Source organism: Neofelis nebulosa, chromosome X (assembly GCF_028018385.1).
Source record: "Neofelis nebulosa isolate mNeoNeb1 chromosome X, mNeoNeb1.pri, whole genome shotgun sequence".
Lineage (NCBI taxonomy): Eukaryota > Metazoa > Chordata > Mammalia > Carnivora > Felidae > Neofelis > Neofelis nebulosa.
In genome coordinates, this window is record NC_080800.1 from 112,089,451 (window position 1) to 112,107,388 (window position 17,938).

Here is a 17,938-nt window from a genome sequence, read left to right on the forward strand (position 1 = left end):
GCAGGAACCACATCAATTCATCTTTTTGCCCCAGGCGCTTGGCAGAGTGCCAGGTGAAGCAGGCCTAAATAAATAGCTGGTGAATTGAACACCAGGTAAGTGGCTTCTTAAGGTGGTGGTGCTCAGCCAGCCAGCCCTGCTGTCAAGAGTTTTCCGTCCCCATGTAGTAGGACGGAGAGTGGGGAATCTAGTTAATATATTTGTGACAAATTAAGTGATTATGACAAATAAACTAGCTGAAGGGTCTCTCCCCACCCCTAAGTACAAACACTGTCCTAGTATTGTCACATTTAATTTTTAATTTTTTTTTACTCATTAAAAATTCTTTAAGTTTATTTATTTTGAGAGAAAGCGCGCGCTCGTGCACAGAGGAGGGGCAGAGAGAGAAAGAGAGAGAGAGAATCCCAAGTGGACTCCACACTGTCAGCACAGAGCCTGACGTGGGGCTCGATCCCACGAACCCGTGAGATCATGACCTGAGTTGGATGCTCAACCAACTGAGCCACCCAGGCGCCCCTATTGTCACATTTTAAAGAATATGTTCTAACATGGTTTAAATGTTGTCACTTTAAAAAACAACAGTGTTGAGGTGCCTGGGTGGCCTCATGGGGATTCTGTCTATAAATGTTTGGCTTTACATTTTCAGTTGAAGGGGCGCCTGGGCGGCTCAGTCGGTTAAGCATTCAGCTCAGGTCATGATCTCGCTGTCCGTGAGTTTGAGCCCCACGTCGGGCTCTGTGCTGACAGCTCGGGGTCTGGAGCCTGCTTCTGTGTCTCCCTCTCTCTCTGCCCCTCCCCCACTCATGCTCTGTCTCTCTTTCTCTCTCAAAAATAAATAAACATTTAAAAAACTCAAAAAAAAAACAGTGTTAAGGTGAAGAGGGAAAGATGATGAAATCTGTGTTTTCACAGGAAGAGAAGTGATTTTTTTTTTTTTAGCAGCTGTGGCTCGGTGTAAGCTGTGGGAGAGTTTGTCACAGCACTAATCCTGCTAGGACGTACAAAGAGAAACTAAAGTTATGTCAGTGCCATTGGCAACTCAGACGCAAAGGGCCTGAATCCAGGGATAAGGAGGGAGATGAATTTGAGTAATACCTACAAGATAAAGGCTCCTGGGTACTCAGTGACCTGGTGGATGTGGGGGAAGGCAGAGGAAAAGGGCTCCAGGTTGCCAGAGGCCGGAGATGCCAAGGCCAAGGCCAAGGCCGGTTTCCCTGCTGCTGTGCTTGGAATCATTCTGTGTTTGACGTACACCCCTGGAGCGCCACAGAGTGACGGTGTTCTTGCCTTGTGGGTGTCTGACTGAGGCTCCACACGATGGGGAATGGGGCAGTGGCCTCAGGGCAGTGAGGAGGAAGGAGGCGAGCACAGCAGAAGATATGAAGGGGAAACACTGGGATCCCAGGACCTCAGCCCAGAGCCTCCTGCACCCCGACTGGTGACAAGAAGTTGCCCAAGTGGCAAAAACCTCTGGGGACCTTGTCCAGGGGCTGCTCTGGGCCAAATTTCATCACCAGCTATTTTTATTTTTAGCCTGCACCACCTCTCAGGGTAACCAGGTCTATAAATGTCCATACAACTCGCTGTGTCTGAGCTCAGGGCAAAAAGGAGCAGCTAAAAAGGATAGTGCTCGGCCCCTGTGCTGGGCAATTTGCCACCTGCGGTTGGCACCGGCCTGAATCTCACACCCCTCGGGTTACCTCACCAGTCCTCCTCCTATCAGGTTTCACAAAGAAGGTTCCCTGGGCACAGGTAAATCAACAGCCGCCAGCAGGCAGATCACAGCAAACCCAGGTCCCACACCACCTCGTAGGATGGGTTATCCAAGGCCTACCCTTGGGGGATGAGATGGCAGTCTATGGGCCCATGGTGCCGCCTGGGGCTGGTGGACCACTCACGCCCTCCTCTCTCAGGCCCCTCTGCATCCTGCTGGTGAGCTGATTCCTGCTGGGCTGCCTCGAATCCGGGGGTGGGCTCTCGGGCACCTGCACGCACCCTCTCATCCCACTAATGTTCCTGCCAAGTGGGGAAGGAGAGCTGGGGCTCCAGGCTCAGGCAGCTGAGCAGCTGAGGGCCTGCAGTTTCCGACCCCGGCACAATGGGATGAACAGGCCTCACCTCACAGGACTCTCGCCCTGAAATTAGGTGTGCAAAGCGCCAAGCACCTTGCTTTGCACATAGTTCGCGCTTAAGTAACGACGCACCCATAAGTCTGATGTGTTCCCCCCAAATCTGCAAGAACGGGGTGGCTTCTTGTCCCTTGGAGGCTTATTCTTATACTTTACCCAGCCAGCTTGCCTCTGATTTCTTTTATACTTGGGTCTCCTTCCTTTATTTTCTCCGTAGCACTTGTCACCATCTCACGCACTAGATATTTGCTTGTTTACTTATTCTCCATTCCTGAGGGCAGGGAGCTCAGCCTGTCTTGTTCACAGGTGTTTCTCCAGCTCCTGGAACAATGTCCAATGCGTAGTAGATGCTTAATAAACATTTGTTACATGAGCCACCCCCCAATATGCGTGTGGCCCCGCAGCTGCCCTGTTGCCCAAGCCAGGGTACTGGTCCTCCTCAGCTCCTTCCCTTGCCTCACACCCACATTCAATCAAGGGTTAACACCTGACTGTCCTACCACCTAAGGGTCCCTGGCACCCATGCACTTCCCCTCATCCCCTTGTTAACATGACAACCTGGCTCACTCAGAATAAACAAAGAGACTCCTAATTTGTCTTCTGGATTCCATGTTTGTCCACACCTAACCCATTGTCTATGCTGAAGATGGACTGATATTACCCAAATAATTCTTCAGTTGTCCTTTACTGCCCCCAGAATAAAAGTCCCTCCCTAGCAGGACCTACTAGGCGCTCATGGCGTGGCCCCTGCTCACCTCTGTGCCCATCCTGCTCCTCTGCCCTCCCTCCCCTTTAATACAGAACTTTCCTTTTTCTACTGGGTCTCCTTTTTCTTTTTAAGTTTATTTATTTATTTATCTGGTGGAGGAGGGCCAGAGAGAGAGAGAGAGAGAGAGAGAATCCCAAGCAGGCTCCACACTGTCAGCACAGAACCTGATATGGGGCTCGAACCCATGAACCACGAGACCATGAGCTGAGCTGAAGTCAAGAGTCAGACGCTTAACTGACTGAGCCACCCAGGTGCCCCTCTACTAGGTCTCTCTCTCTCTCTCTCTCTCTCTCTCTCTCTTTCTCTCTCTCTCTCTTTTTAAATATAATCTATTGTCAAATTGTTTTTCCATACAACACCCAATGAGTAGTGCTCATCTACTAGGTCTCTTTTAATGACTCTCAGAATCTTGCCCACCTCACCATTCCCTGTCTAGAACACTGTCCCTTGTCTCCTTGAGCCATGCCTCACCTGCACCAGCCCTCCTTCACCAGGCTACTCCCTTCGTTCCTCTTGAGTGACAGCTTCAAAGTCATCTCCTCAGGAGACCTTCTCTGTGTGTCCCCTTGACCTCTCCACACCCTGCAGAGCATATGCTCCTTCCCAGTGTCCCCATAACACAATGCATTGCCTCTCTCACAGCACTTCATATATACACTGCATCTACTCTTTTAATTATTTTCCCCAATAGAATATAATCTCCATGGCCACAGACGATATCTGTTCTTGCTTTGGTTTAACACTGACATAGAGCTGACTCTGTGCTAAGCACCTCTAGAAACTCTTTACAAATATTAATTCCTTTGATCCTCATAACAGTCCTAGGAGGCAATACTGTTATTACCATTATACAGACAAGGTAGCTGAGGCAGAGAGAGGTCAAGGAACTTGACCAAGGTCATAGAGCTAGTAATGGGCAGAGCTGGGATTTGAACCCCCAAATCCAAGCTCTCAACCATTATAATACACCAGTTCCCTTGTTCACTAAAGTATTCTCTCTCCCTTTATTTTTTAAGTTTATTTATTTATTTTGAGAGACAGCACATGTGCTTGTGAGTGGGGCAGGGGCAGAGAGAAACAGAGGGAGAGAGAGAATCCAAAGCAGGCTCCGCCCCGACAGCACAGAGCCCAACGCGGGGCTTGGACTCACAAACGGTGAGATCATGACCTGAGCCAAAATCAAGAGTTGGATGTTTAACCCACTGAGCCACCCAGGTGCCCCTCACCAAGATATTGCCTGTCACATAGCAGGTGCACCCAAGAAATATTTGGAGAAAAAAAAAAGAATGACTAAATGGATACTGACCATGGGAATGGCAAAGTCTCTTGTGGAACAGTAGGAGAGGGAAAAGAGGTAGCCACACACTGAGATAGAGAGTAAGTTTAGGAGTCAGAGGAGTTGAAAGCAAATAGTCCAAAGGGTAAGGAAGACGCCCAGAGAAATGGCAGGTGATGAAAGAAAAGGTGGCCGGGGAGGGAGAGCTCAGAATGGCCAGTGACAGCTCTGCCTTCAACAAAGGAAATCTAGACCAGACCATGGGATCTGGCCAGGAGCTGGCCCTGGGGGACATCGGAGCAGTTTCCAAAGAGTGCTGGGAAGAGAAGCCAGACTGCAAGGCTGAGGAGGCAGTAGGTGCTGCAGAAGCCAAACAGATTTCACTCCCCTCCGAGCCATGACAGGCGACTCCGGAAGGGGGAACAATCAGGTTAAGTCAGGTCTTTTTGTTAACACGCAGTGATCGGGGTCCACTTAAAGGCAGGGGGTCACACATTTTTGGGAAGTGAGAAGTCAAACCAGCTGTCACCAAAATACCCCACCACGGCCAATGCCAGGGAGTGTAAACGTGGGACAAAGCATGCTAACATTTGTTGTGAAGGGAATGAAGGCCAGGAGGGCAGTGCTTGGTAGGAACTTTTTCCTGAGAGATGTCTGCTAACCCCAGCCATAAGGTAGACAGATCTGGAATCGGGGAGTATGGTGAGGTATTAAAGCAAATTGATTTAGAAGCTACCGGTGAAAGAAAAGCAGATAAAGGGCAGAGATATGAAGAGGAAAGAGGAAACTATTTTCAAGAGCTCACGAGTTCAAAAAGCATGAGGAAACCAGAAAGAAGACAGGACGGTCAGTGCAGGGCATAGAGCTGCAAAGAACAAAGAATCCTGTTACCTCGCCAGAGGCCTGGCAGTGAAAATGGGCCTGAAATGGGAAAGCAGTCAGGCACAGGGTTTGGCTGAGGCGGGGTGGGGGGTGGTAAACAGTGAGCAGTGGCCCAAAGAAGAGTCATTTCGGAAGGAAGCATGAGTAGAACCACAGGGAAGCAGCAGGGTTTTGTTTTTGTTTTGTTTTATTTTGTTCTTGCGGGGCGTGGTGGGGATCATCAGCTCAGGGGCTCGGCCTGAAGAAGCCCAGTGGTGCTCAAACCCCAAAGAGACAGGGAGCCATCCTTCTTAAGCGGGGGTGGGGAGGGTGGCAGGCAGGGGCCAACAAGGCAGGCTGGGAACCCAAGGAAAGCAGCACCCAGGAAGACAATGAAAAACAATGTGATAGTGCCGCGAGCAATTTCTTTCAACAACGATTTGCTGAGCAGGCTCCTTGCACCAGGCACTGGTTATAGGCTCTACCTGCTCTCCAGGAGTGTAGCTTCCAGTAGGAGGCAAAGCCAAAGCACAACTTAACCTATAACAGAGGGGACTGGTGGTCCAGAATGGAAAAAGATGTAAAAAGGAAGTGCTCTGAGGGGTTCAGTGTTGATGTGTGCCAGAGAAATGCAATAAAGAGGTATATATGCACACTCAAGCACAATACAAGGTTTACTTTCCTCCAGGAAGTGAAGAAGAGAGGTTGTATGCTGTGGGCTTGGGGTTTGGTGCGATCTGAAGAAGCCTATAAATCCACTAGATGGCTATTTTTTTATATATCGTCACTTTTATAGTTTTATAATGAGACACAGATATATTTCAGATTCTATATTTATATCATTTCAATTCCATTCCTTATGCCGAGAAAGATCAATAACATGCCCTGTTAGGGGGGAAAAAAAACCATGAAAAGGCATTTACCTGCATGGGGAGCACATCCTAAGGATGGTCCTAAGGGGCCCGCCTGCCCTCAACGCAGGGAGCACTGCCTGACTGAAACCATGTGTGCTTCCGGAATACTGCTGAAGCCGTTTTGAAAACTGTTTCAATAGTATTCACCTTGGAGGGATTGTTTTGAATACTTTGTGTGCAATTTTGTAACATAATCTCTTTTCTGATTATAAAAGTAGGGCACTCATTGTAGAAAAGTTGGGAGGAAAGTATAAAGATTTTTTTTATGTCTTCTCAAAATGCCATTTGTGAACTGGGGCATACCTCTATCTACCTACCTACCATCTATAATATAATATAATATAATATAATATAATATAAATGTTTATAATTAAATATTTATTATATTTATTACTATAAATAAGTATTTTATATAGATATAAATGCATAAATAGGGAGTGTGATCTGCCTCAATTCACAAATGGTATTTTTATGTATATTATATGACATATATTAAATTATTACATATTATTAAATTATATATATTATATATTATTATATAATATATATAATATTATATACACTCCTAGTAGGAAATCTTGATATAATATATATCATATATATATTTCCTATATATATTATGATCATATATATATAGATAGATAGATAGATGATATAAACTCCTGATAGGAAATCTTGTACATCTTCAACCAAATCAACCAATCATCCCCATGCATTGATCTCATGGAATGAAAGTGGCATATTATTACTTGGAGTTGACTTTAGCAAAAGCTGTGAGCCAGGGAAAGTTTGTTTCTAGGTAATAATCCCACCCCCACCTAATGTCAGGCAGAATTCTTAGATGACTCCCATGATGTCCACCCCCCGATGTTACTTCCTGTGTAATCTCCTGTCCTTAAGTGTGGATGAGACCTGTGACTTCCTTCTAGTCAATCGAATACGGCAAAGGTAATGGGTGTCACTCAAGATTAAGTTACGTCATATAAGGCTCCATCTCAGCAGATGGGAGCAAGCAGTTTCCCTGATGACCCTGAGCAAGCAGATAGCCATGCTGTGGACAGCCTCCGGAGAGGGTCACGTGGCAGGGAACTGCAAGTGCAGGTAGACCTGAAGGTGGCCGTCAGCAAAAGACAGCCACAAGGAAATGAATTCTGCCAACACGCTGGCTGACCTTGGAAGCTGATTCATTCCCAGTCGAGTCTCCAGATGAAAACACAGCCTGGCCGACATCCTGATTGCAGCCTTTGAGACTGAGCAGAGAATCTAGCTGCTCCATGCCCAGACCCCTGATTCATGGCAACTGTGAGGTAATAAATATCCATGTCATTTTGAGCTGCTGACTCTGTGGTAATTTGTTACACAGCAGTAGAAAACTAACACACCAGTGCCCCAACCAGTCCTGCACTTTCAGCTCGTTGGCCCATGTGAACCTTGCCCTTCTCTAACCATATTTGTATCAGAATGGAAATGGAAGCTTCTAGTGCCTTTTTCATCCTGATTTCCTCATTAATTCCCACCAGGTGTATCCCACCAGACTGGCCTGGAACGCCCCATGCATATTACTGTTACTGGTTTGAATTTTTGTTCACCCTATTCCTTCCAACCCAGAATCCCTCCCTTCTGCTTCTGTGCCCCTTCCATGAAACCTTCCGAACTTCCAGACCACTAGACCATTGCTTCCATTGCACTCTTTATTTGCATTGCTTGTTTGTCTCTGGTTCAAATGCTGCCATGGCACCTCTTCTGAAATCTTATTTTTTTCTGAAAATGTTATTGAATGTGTATGCATGTACTATATATGTATATATGTGCGTATGTGTGTATATATGTATTACATTACAAAGCACATATGAATTGTAAGCTCATTGAAGCTCAGGATTCCATGTTATGCATAGCATACTGCTGGGATCACACCTCCATATTTAAAAGTTGTGTTACACCAAGTAGTCAGCCGAGCAGGGTTGGCCCTCTACTGAGCCTCTCCATGGAACCAGACTTGAGAATATCCCTCAGTGTTACCCTAATTCTAGCAAGCTGCACTTTCCTTTACTGGAAATCAAATATAATGCCATCTAGCCCAATTATTTCAAAGATTAAATACAGCCAACATGGGTGCCCGGCACATCATAGGTGCTCAATAAATGAGAGTTGAATCAGAACCTAGGGTGGGAAACCTCCCATGTGTAAAGGCTGTAGCAGGCACAACCATGGGTGGAATTATCACAAGCAGGCCAATACTTGAAAAGCTCAATGAAACTGAAGAAGCTTGTAGATACAAAAGGCCAGTTTAGGTAACCGTGTTTGTTCCAAGCTTTAGTTTTCTTTCTAAGTAGATATATGTGGAATGCAAGGCCAGCAACCGCCTTACAAATACTGATCAAGAGTGGGGAGGCATCGAAAGGAATGCGAGTAGGTCTTGCCAGGAAAGAAGTTTGCTGCTTCTGAAATGTTTTGGTCTTAGCCACTGGCAGGATTGATCGATTGCAGTTAGCAGAGCGTTTTCTGTGCAGCCTGTCCAAGCGTCTGCTTCTGTAGTGCTGCGCAACTGTTGCTCAAATTCACTCTTCCTTTAGAGCCATCGTGTTTGAAGAGCAAGAGAATATCCATCCAAACCACCCTAAGTATCCTAACGGCTTCCAAGTCGTTTAAAGGAGGGTCCTTAACATCTCCCCTCACTTACCCCCTGCTTGGGTTCAAACTTCAACTCCCAGGGTTCGCCCAAGTCCCGCCCCTTGCCCTGTCATCTAATGAATATGCAAATACCACATAATTGGCAGCCAATGGCGTGGTTTCTGGTCACATGGTGCCCATGGTAGGTGAGCGGACAGAAGTTGTGTGTCGGTGAACAGAGACAGCTCTCAGTCTGGGGCGAGCGCTTGAGTGAGCGTGGACGGATGCTTGGGCAGTAGTCCCTGCGGCGGCGGCGGCGGCGGCGGCGGCAGTAGTGGTGGCAGGGGAGGGGAAAGGGGGAGGGCCCCGAGGGCTACACACGCTCCCACTTTCAAGTTCCCTTGGAGGGAGAGGAGGTGGGGCTGCAGAAAGAGGAGGCCAGGAGCAGTTCCATCCGTCCCGTCCCGTCTCCCCCTTTTCCTCTTGCTCCTTGCACCCTGCCTCTGCGAGAGTTGAGGGTTCGGGTGGCAGTCCGCGGCAGTGAGGGCAAGTGGGCCAGGAGAGTGGGCAGCGGAGCCAGGGGTGCGGGGGAAGATGCCCATCCTGCTGTTCCTCATAGACACGTCCGCCTCTATGAACCAGCGCACTGACCTGGGCACCTCCTATTTGGACATTGCCAAAGGCGCTGTGGAGTTATTCTTGAAGGTAAAGGGAGGGGAGGGGAGAGCTGGGGAGAGCTCCCGAGGGATGGGGGTGGTGGTGGATCTAGGTGCTTCTGTAACGTCTGTATCGCCCCCTCCTTCCCTTCGCGGCCCCCTCCGTCATCCCTCGTCCCGCAGCTGCGCTCCCGGGACCCGGCCAGCCGCGGAGACAGGTACATGCTGGTCACCTACGACGAACCCCCGTACTGCATCAAGGTAAAGGGGCCACCGAGGGAGTGGGCGGGCGGGAAGTGGGAGCCAGGCTCCCCGGGGCTGCCGCCCCTGCCCCCGCCCGAGGCGGTGCTGCGGCGCCCGGCGGGGCGCGCGGGCCCGGCGGGCGGGGAGTGGGGGACGCGCGGAAGGCGGGCGGAGCGGCGGCGGCGCCCGGGGTCGGGGCCGGGGGACGCCGGAGGGGCGGCCCCGGGACGAACGGCGAGGAGGCCGAGCCGGCGGCGGCGCCGACCGCAGCGGCCTCGGAACATGGCGGACATTTTGCTTTTGTATGAGCCAGAGAGGGAGACTGAGGGCGCTGCTGAGATGGAAAGGAGGGAGGGGAGGGAGGGGAGGGGAAGGAAGACCCGACACCGGGAGGGAGGTTGCGGGATGGGCCCGCCCCCTCGGGGCGCACCGGGAGCGGCGGCGGCGGCCCCGGGGCCGGGCGGGCTGGGCGGCTCCGCCCCGAGGTGCTGCGGGCCCGGCGCGCGGGCTCTCCCGGCGCCGGCTCCTCCTCCTCCCGGCCCAGCCTCCTCCCCCTCCCCCCCTCCTCTGCCCGCCCCTCCCCTCCTCCCCCGCGCCTCCCCCTTCTTCCTCCCGCTCCCCTCCCCTTCCTGCTGAGAGCGTGGCAGAGCCAGCCGCCGGCCTTCGGAGTGGAGCCGGAGCCCGTGCACGTCTGTGGTCTCTACCCCGCCCCGCCCGATGGCAGATCTGCCCGCGGAGCTAGCCTCCCCCCACCCTAGACCCGGAGAAACTTCTCATTTCTCCCCCGGGATCGGTCCGCTCCAGCCCGCTCTCGGGCACCTTAGCGACTGTTAGTGTTTCCTTGCAGACTCCGCCGAAGCCGCGACGGGCTGGGGCGGGGACGTGCGGATCGGAACTCACTGGGGGCCCGAGCTTTTTAAGGACCTGGCCTACCTATTTACATCCTAAATTAGGTTGCTGTTAGCCACGCAGGGATTTGTCCGGGGAGAAGAAAGGAAGGAAGGGGGAGGACTCGACTGCGCGAGGCTGCGGTAGTCCAATTCGATGATTCGATCCACGGGATTCTGACCTACAGGCGAAAAGTAGGGAGGATTTAACCTCCGTGGGGTAGTTAATTCATGTTCCTAATGGTGAGGAGATAAAGAACTGCCTTGCCTGCAGTGGCCCGATAAACTAGAACTCAGTCAACCTGCATGAGAGTCCTGCTTGCATGTTGAAATTTCAAAAATATATTACCATAATCCTTGACGTCTTTTGCTAGACGCCTTCTTTTTCTCAGAATTATTTTAATTGTGCTGGGGAGCTGCAGTCGGGACATGTTGTAATCCGTTTCAGCCGAGGGAAGTGTTTAAAAGAATGGAACCTACCAAACTGAAGAGTTGGCCAGAGAGAGCGTGCCTTCAGAAATAAAGCTAAAGGGAGGCTTTAATTTTGTAACTCGTAGCTTGGGTTCACAGTTTGATTATTAGGTTCCCCTTCAAACTGTTCTGGTTTGGGGGCTTTGTTTTCAGTTTGTGATTTATCTGTGTTAAAAACTGCAGCAAGTAGACCGCTTCCAAAATGCCACAAGCTTTGAAAAAATGTCAGTTTCCCAAAAGGGTGTGACCATTTTTTTTCCACATAGAAAAGCAGATGTTTGTACGTCCTAAGTCTGAAAGTCTACACCCTTTGAGTACTAATACAGATAAGAACCCACCATTTGTAGGGTGGCCATTTGAAATTCTCCTTAATTTGAAGTAGGAAAAAGGATAAGCCACAAAACCGTGTGGCTTTTTTTTTCTTTAAAGGATAACTTACTTAACATTTTTCCGAAATGCCAAGACTTGCCATTTAAAAGTGTTGTTGTTGTTGTTTTTGATCTAGAAACATTTCGTGGCAATATTTACAGAATCTTTGGAAAGGAAAAAGAAAGTCTCACCTTCCCACCCCATCCCACAGCTCCCCCCCCCCAACAACCATGGTGACATCTTTTTACCTAGCATCTTTATCACAGTGTATACATGTTACTTTATGTCCTGCTTTTCCCGCCTGTTTTGTCCCATGAATTATTCTGGGTTGCCACATAGTCTTCATACTTAAAATTTTTAGTGGCTGTGTAACTTATCCATGGTATTTTAGAGGCTCCAGATAGTTCTATGAACAGAGGGGGAAAGTTGGACTTTGTTTTTAGTGGAAATTTCATCTCTCAGCTCTCTTAATCCTGCCATGTTATATATCACATTTTTTCCCCTTTAGAAAAAAAGCATCCTTCCAAGTTGAATTTGATCTTTGTTTTCTTCTGTAGATGGGATAGGAGAAGGCACCCTGTGTAATACTTTTAATTAACGATCATTAGCTTATGATTTAGTCTTGATGCTTTTCAAAGGTTTGCTCAGGTTTTTCATTTTAATCTCACATGATACTTACATGCACTAGAAAATGGTTACTGGTTAGTTATCTTAATGATGTTCTCCTCATGTTGCTGTCCTACCTGAATCACTAACAATGTACATCTTTGGTAGCATTTTCTTTTTCTGGGTCTCCTCAGCCAGTCCTCTGCCTCCCCCACCCCTCCCCTCAGCATGTGGTAACTATTTGTTCTTTGGCTTTTAAGATCTAGGCATTTGGGAAGGCCTGAAATTTTAGAACATCTGGTGAATTTTTCTTAAAAGTTAGTTGAGTCTTTCATTAGCTAATAGCTGGGAGCCAGAAGGGTCTGTTTTCCGTCACACCGATTATCAAATTGGTCTTTCTTTGATTGTCAGCAGGCATCTTGGTCCCTACTCAAAACTTCACTCTCCGTTAAGAGTCTGGGTCCCTTCAGCCAAGTGATGTTACATAGGGCTTTGCTGGTAGCTTATTTTTCTGAAGAATAGTGTGAACTGTATTTCTCAATTGCTCTCCAGTTGGAGGGTCATTGTTTATCTCTTCTCAAAATAACTACTTATTTCTCAGGTCTTGGTTATATCCAGCTCCAAACACTGCCGAACGAATTTTTGTGTGTGTGTGTGTGTGTGCTACTGGAAGATTCAGGGCTGTTGGTGGTGTAAACAGGCATGAGTTGTGCATTTGGGAGGGTTTTTTTTTTTTTTCTAATAGGCGTGGAACTCTTCCCAGTATATCCACTTACAGGCTCTGACAATAAATCTTGTCAAAAGTTACAGTGACTGGAATTTTTCTCTGATGTATACTGTTGTGTACATGAATATAGTATTTCACGTAGGGCTTAGTGGATTCTTACTGCACTTAGGGATGGCTATGTGCTCTTTTAAAATTCGTCATACCTGTTACTTACAGTCTGGCGTGGATGGAATTCGGTTTGATTTGAGGACCATATAGAAAGCATGTGGAATCCAAGCATTTTGTGCGACATCTGTTTCAAGCTTTGCTTTGTAGACACGTTTTATACATAGTGTCACAAGGCTTAACACTACTTTCATACAATGGTATCTTTACACAGCTGGGATGAAACCCTGTTTAATAGTTTAAAATTTCGAGTATATCCATATAAGACTAATACATGATTTTAAAAAGTGGGCTTTAGGGGCATCTGGGTGGCTTAGTTGGTTAAGGATCTGACTTCAGCTCAGGTCGTGATCTCTGGGTTCGTGGGTTCGAGCCCCGTGTCGGGCTCTGTGCTGACAGCTCAGAGCCTGGAGCCCGCTTCGGATTCTGTGTTTTTCCCTTCTGTCTCTGCCCCTCCTCCACTCACTCCCTGTCTTTCTCTCTCAAAAAAATAAATAAATAAACAGTAAAAAAAATTTTTTTTAAGTGGGCTTTGTTTTGCATACTAGTTCCTAATAGTTTTGGCTGAGGTTCCGCTGCCTTGTGTGTGTTGTTTTGCCATGAATCACAATTTCCTTTTATTCAGTGAAAGATAGCTGAGGTAAGCCTGTGGGTACTACCAGCTCCCAGCAAATTGAGGGCACCAAGAAGAAAGTGAACCATGAGACTGGGGAACATAATAAATATTCAAAATAGTTTGATGTTTGAAGTGACTTTCTTTCTTAAAATGGTATCTTTTTTATTGAAGGAAATGCTTTTTTAATATAAACCTGAGTCACTTTTCTAGAAATAGCTGAAACACATGTATAAATAGTGGGCAGAAGTGTTTTTTTTTTATATATAAATAGGAAGAGATGTTTCAAAGAACTAGCCCAAGTCTGTAATTTGAAAACATAGAGCATTTGAAAAAGTGAAACTTTCCCTTGAGTGTTGCTTTTTTTCATATCCTGTAGCTAGTTGTGTTTACTGGTATCTTTATCAACATGTATCAGCAAAGGCAGTATTTTGGCTTACAGATTTAGGAAGTAAACTTGGGCTTTTTAAAAAATTTTTCTTTTACATTTATTTATTTTTGAGAGACAGAGAGAGACAGAGTGTGAGCAGGGGAGGGGCAGAGAGAGAGGGAGACACAGAATCCGAAGCAGGCTCCAGGCTCTGAGCTGTCATCACAGAGCCCGACGCGGGGCTCGAACACATGAACCGTGAGATCATGACCTGAGCCTAAGTCGGACGCTTAACCGACTGAGCCACCCAAGGCGCCCCTAAACTTGGGCTTTTTAAATGACCTGTGTTCCCAGCATTTATTGGTATTTTAACGAACGCATAACTTTTTCATATGCCCACAAGTGTATTTTATGGGCCTTATTTGGACAGAAGAGTGACCTTTAGGGGAGCCTTTCACTGTGGTTGGAAGCTAAGGAAGTGCTTTTGGGTGAAACAGTAGCCACACGGCCTGTGAGAGCAACATGAGAGTAGAGGGTGCACTCTACACGCAAAATGCCACAAAGGCGGTGCATTGACTTTTATGATGAATTGTGTCTCCCCTGACCTAGCTTCCTTTTCACCTTCCTCACTGGCCCTTCAAAGCATGCGATGATAGTTATTTTGAAATTAGAAAAGGGAGGAGAACCATTAACAAAATGAAAAGGCAACCTACTGAATGGGAGAAAATATTTGCCCATCACGTATGTATCTGATAGAGGTTAATATCCAAAATCTGTAAAGAACTCCTCCAACGCAGTAGCAAAATACCAATCTGATTTACAAATGGGCAGAGGATCTGAATAGACGTTTTTTCCAAAGAAAACCTAGAGATGGCCAACAAGTGCATGAAAAGATGCTCAAGGTCATTAAGCATCAAGGAAATGCAAATCAAGACCACAATGAGGTCTCACCTCATGCGAGTTAGAATGACTGTCTTCAAAAAGATAAGACATAGCAGGTGTTGGCGAGGATGTGGAAAAAAGGACACCCTTGTGTGCTATGGGTGGGAATGCAAACTGGTGCAGCCACTCTGGAAAAGTGTGGAGGTTCCTCAAAAAATTAAAAATAGAACTACCCTATGCTCCGGCAATTCTGCTTCTGGGTATTTATCTCAAAATAAAAACACTGATTCAAAAAGATACCTGCACCCCCAGACCCCTGTGTTTATCGCAGCATTATTTACAATAGCTAAGATATGGAAACAACATCAGTGTCCATTGATGGATAAATGGATGAAGAAATAGTGATACCTATATTATCCAGCTGCACAGAAGAAGGAGATCTTGCCATTTGCAAACCATGGATCATGCTAAGTAATGTAAGTCACACAGAGGAAGACAAATACTATCTGATCTCACTTATATATGGAATCTAAACAAAAAACGAAAACAACACACAAGCTCACAGGTACAGAAAACAGATCGGCGGTTGCCAGAGGCGGGAAGTGGGAGGTGGGCAGAATGACTGAAGGGCTCAAAAGGTACAACCTTCCAGTTATAAAATAAATAAGTCATGGGGATTTTTTTTTGTAATGTATGGCATGGTGACGATAGTTAAAATCCTGTGTTGCATATTTGAAAGTTGCTAAGGGAGTAAATCTTAAAAGTTCTTATCATAGGAAAAAAAGAAAACCATTTTGTGGCTACACATGGCAGTGGATGTTAACCAGGCTTAATGTGGTGATCATTCCGCAATATATACAAATATCACATCCGTATGTTGTATATGTGAAACTAATATAACAATATGTCAGTTATACACACATACCTACGAAGTAAATGCTTACAGACTTTTGTCCAACCTATGATTTAAATGTAGTTTACCAGAAAGAATTTTAGGAGTGAGGTACCGTGAGTGGTAGCACTTTTTTCCCTTATGCCAGGAATTAGAACTTTAGTGAAAAGCCTATACGAATAACCCTTCATCACTCATATATGCCACTCTATCTGAACCTCTGCTGGTTGTTTTGCAGTGAATAAAATATTTCTTCAAAAAAAAAAAAAACAAACAAAGTTTTCTATAAAAGACTAGATCTCTGGCCAGGGGAGTAAGTGCTGTCTCCAGACTGGGCACCCGCTGCCAGGTGACGGGGAGTGCTGGCAGAATTACAGAGTCCTGTGTGTTCTGTACCCCGAATCTCTCCTCTAGCCATTCATTCTTACCTGCTTCTCCCTTGTTTCACTCTTGGTCCTTCCTCACCTGGACTGCTTTTGCAACAGCCACTCCACTGGTTTCCCTGCTTCTGGTCTGGTCTTGCCCCTCACTGATCCTCCCCCTCATTGCCACCGGATTGGTTGTTCTTTTTTTTCTTTAAGTTTATTTCATTTTGAGAGAGAGAGAGAGAGAGCGTGAGAGGGGCAGAGAGAGAGAGAGAGAGAGAGAGAGAGAGAACGAGAGAGAGAACCCCAGGCAGGCTCCACAATGTCAGTACAGAGGCGAACTCCGGGCTCAAACTCACGGACCCTGAGCTCATGACCTGAGCTGAAATCAAGAGTCGGATGCTCAGCCAACTGAGCCATCCAGGTGCCCCTAAATCGGTCATTCTTAAAAGTAAAATAAAGTCACCCCCCTCCTAAAATCCTTCAGTGGTTCCCCCAGTACATTTCAGAGTAAAAGCCAGACTCCTCCAAGGCTTCCATGACCCTAGCTCACCTTCTCAACTGTGTCTTTCCACTCCTTTCCCTTCTCCTGGACCTCAGCCTCCGGCCACAGCGAGAAGGCTGTCTTCCCCAGACTTACTATGCCTCTTGCTTCTGTGCCATCGCATATGTTGTTCCCTGTGCCGGGGACACACTTGTTGACCTGATGTGCCTCAACTCTTGATCCTACATTCTCAAAAGTCATTCTGCCCCTCTGCCCCACCCATACTCCCAGCAGTGTGACAACTCCCACTGTGATCCCCTGACACTGTCCAGACCTTCACTATAGCAATTAGCGTGTCATGTGGTTTTTCCCGGTGTTCATGTTGGCCTCCCTAATGTGAGTTCTTTCAAGGGCACATACTTGAACTTCTATCTGAACCCTGAGCACTTAAGGGAGTGCCTAGATTTTAGCAGGTACTCAGTAAATAGACAAAAAGTAATGTAGCAGAATTGTATTTTTTACAAGACCAATGTATATGCATCCCCTTTCTTTGTTGAAGTATAACTGATATACTAAAACACAGCAATCTTAACAACTCAATGCATTTTTACACCTTTATACGTTCATGTAACCTCCACCCCAGACCAAGATACAGAACATTTCCGTCAACTCAGAAAATGCTTCTTCCTGTGATCCCTTCCTTCCTGCAGGTAACTGTTGGTCTGACCTTTGTCACCACTGTGGTGATATGATCAAAATGGTGTTTCCTGAAGAGAAGTCTGCCAGTGGATTGCTACTGTAGCAGTCTAGCTGTTCATTTGCCATATGTTCACTGAGCACCCTCTCTGGACCAGGTCTGTTACAGGGGCCTATGACATAGGCCAGAAAGTCCTGGCCCAGGGGGAGACCAGCAGAGTAAAAGACGCAGTCCTAGTCATCAAAGTTCTTGAGAATGGACATTGGAAAAAGGTGACTGGAAAAAGTGGATTCAGGTATGGGGTGTGTCAAGAACAGTGGACCCTTTTTTTTTAAGTTTGCTTATTTATTTTGAAAGACACAGAGCACAAGCGGGGGAGGGTCAGAGAGAAGGAAAGAGAGAATCCAAAGCAGGCTCCACACCGTCAACACAGAGCCAGATGTGGGGCTTGAACTCTTGAACTGTGAAATCATGACCTGAGCTGAGATCAGGAGTCAGACACTTAACTGTCTGTGCCACCCAGGCGTCCGAAGAACGGTGGACTCTTAACCAACACATTGGAAGTGAGGGAGGAGGGTAGGGAGGACACAGCAGTGTGAATTCAGTTCATCCAGTCAGGATTGTAACTAGCCGAGACGAGACCACAAAAGGGCTTTGAAACCTCTGAGCTAGAGTTTGTATGTTTTTCCTGGGATGAAGAGCTGTGAAGTGGATTTGAAGAGAAGTGAGGCAAAAGTTTGCTGTCTGTACGTTTGTTTGCTTATTCGCAGTGGCCTGCATTGAGGTGGGCTAGGGAGAGGGCAGAAGGAAAGGGGGAGGCGACCCCCAAAATGGAGTTGCAATTGCCTCATTTTGCATCACTGCTGATCGCGTGAGAGCTTTTGGCCTGGAGGTTGGGATCAGGGTGGATGGGATGACAGAAGGGCAGGGCGCATGTCAGGCCAGGGCAGAT

At 47.1% G+C, this 17,938-nt stretch overlaps 1 protein-coding gene across 10 annotated transcripts in view; it reads left to right on the forward strand.

The window, feature by feature from the left end:
- Positions 1-8,768: 8,768 nt before the first annotated feature.
- The window catches only part of INTS6L (integrator complex subunit 6 like), a 56,510-nt gene continuing 47,340 nt past the window's right edge, over positions 8,769-17,938 (forward strand). For 2 of the 10 annotated variants that reach the window (XM_058714553.1, XM_058714558.1), the window contains exons 1-2: positions 8,846-9,264; positions 9,399-9,476. In XM_058714553.1, coding sequence (XP_058570536.1) covers positions 9,154-9,264; positions 9,399-9,476 — 189 coding nt within the window. In that variant the 5' untranslated portion in view covers positions 8,846-9,153. The other 8 variants (XM_058714552.1, XM_058714551.1, XM_058714550.1 and 5 more) reach the window with 7 other exon arrangements.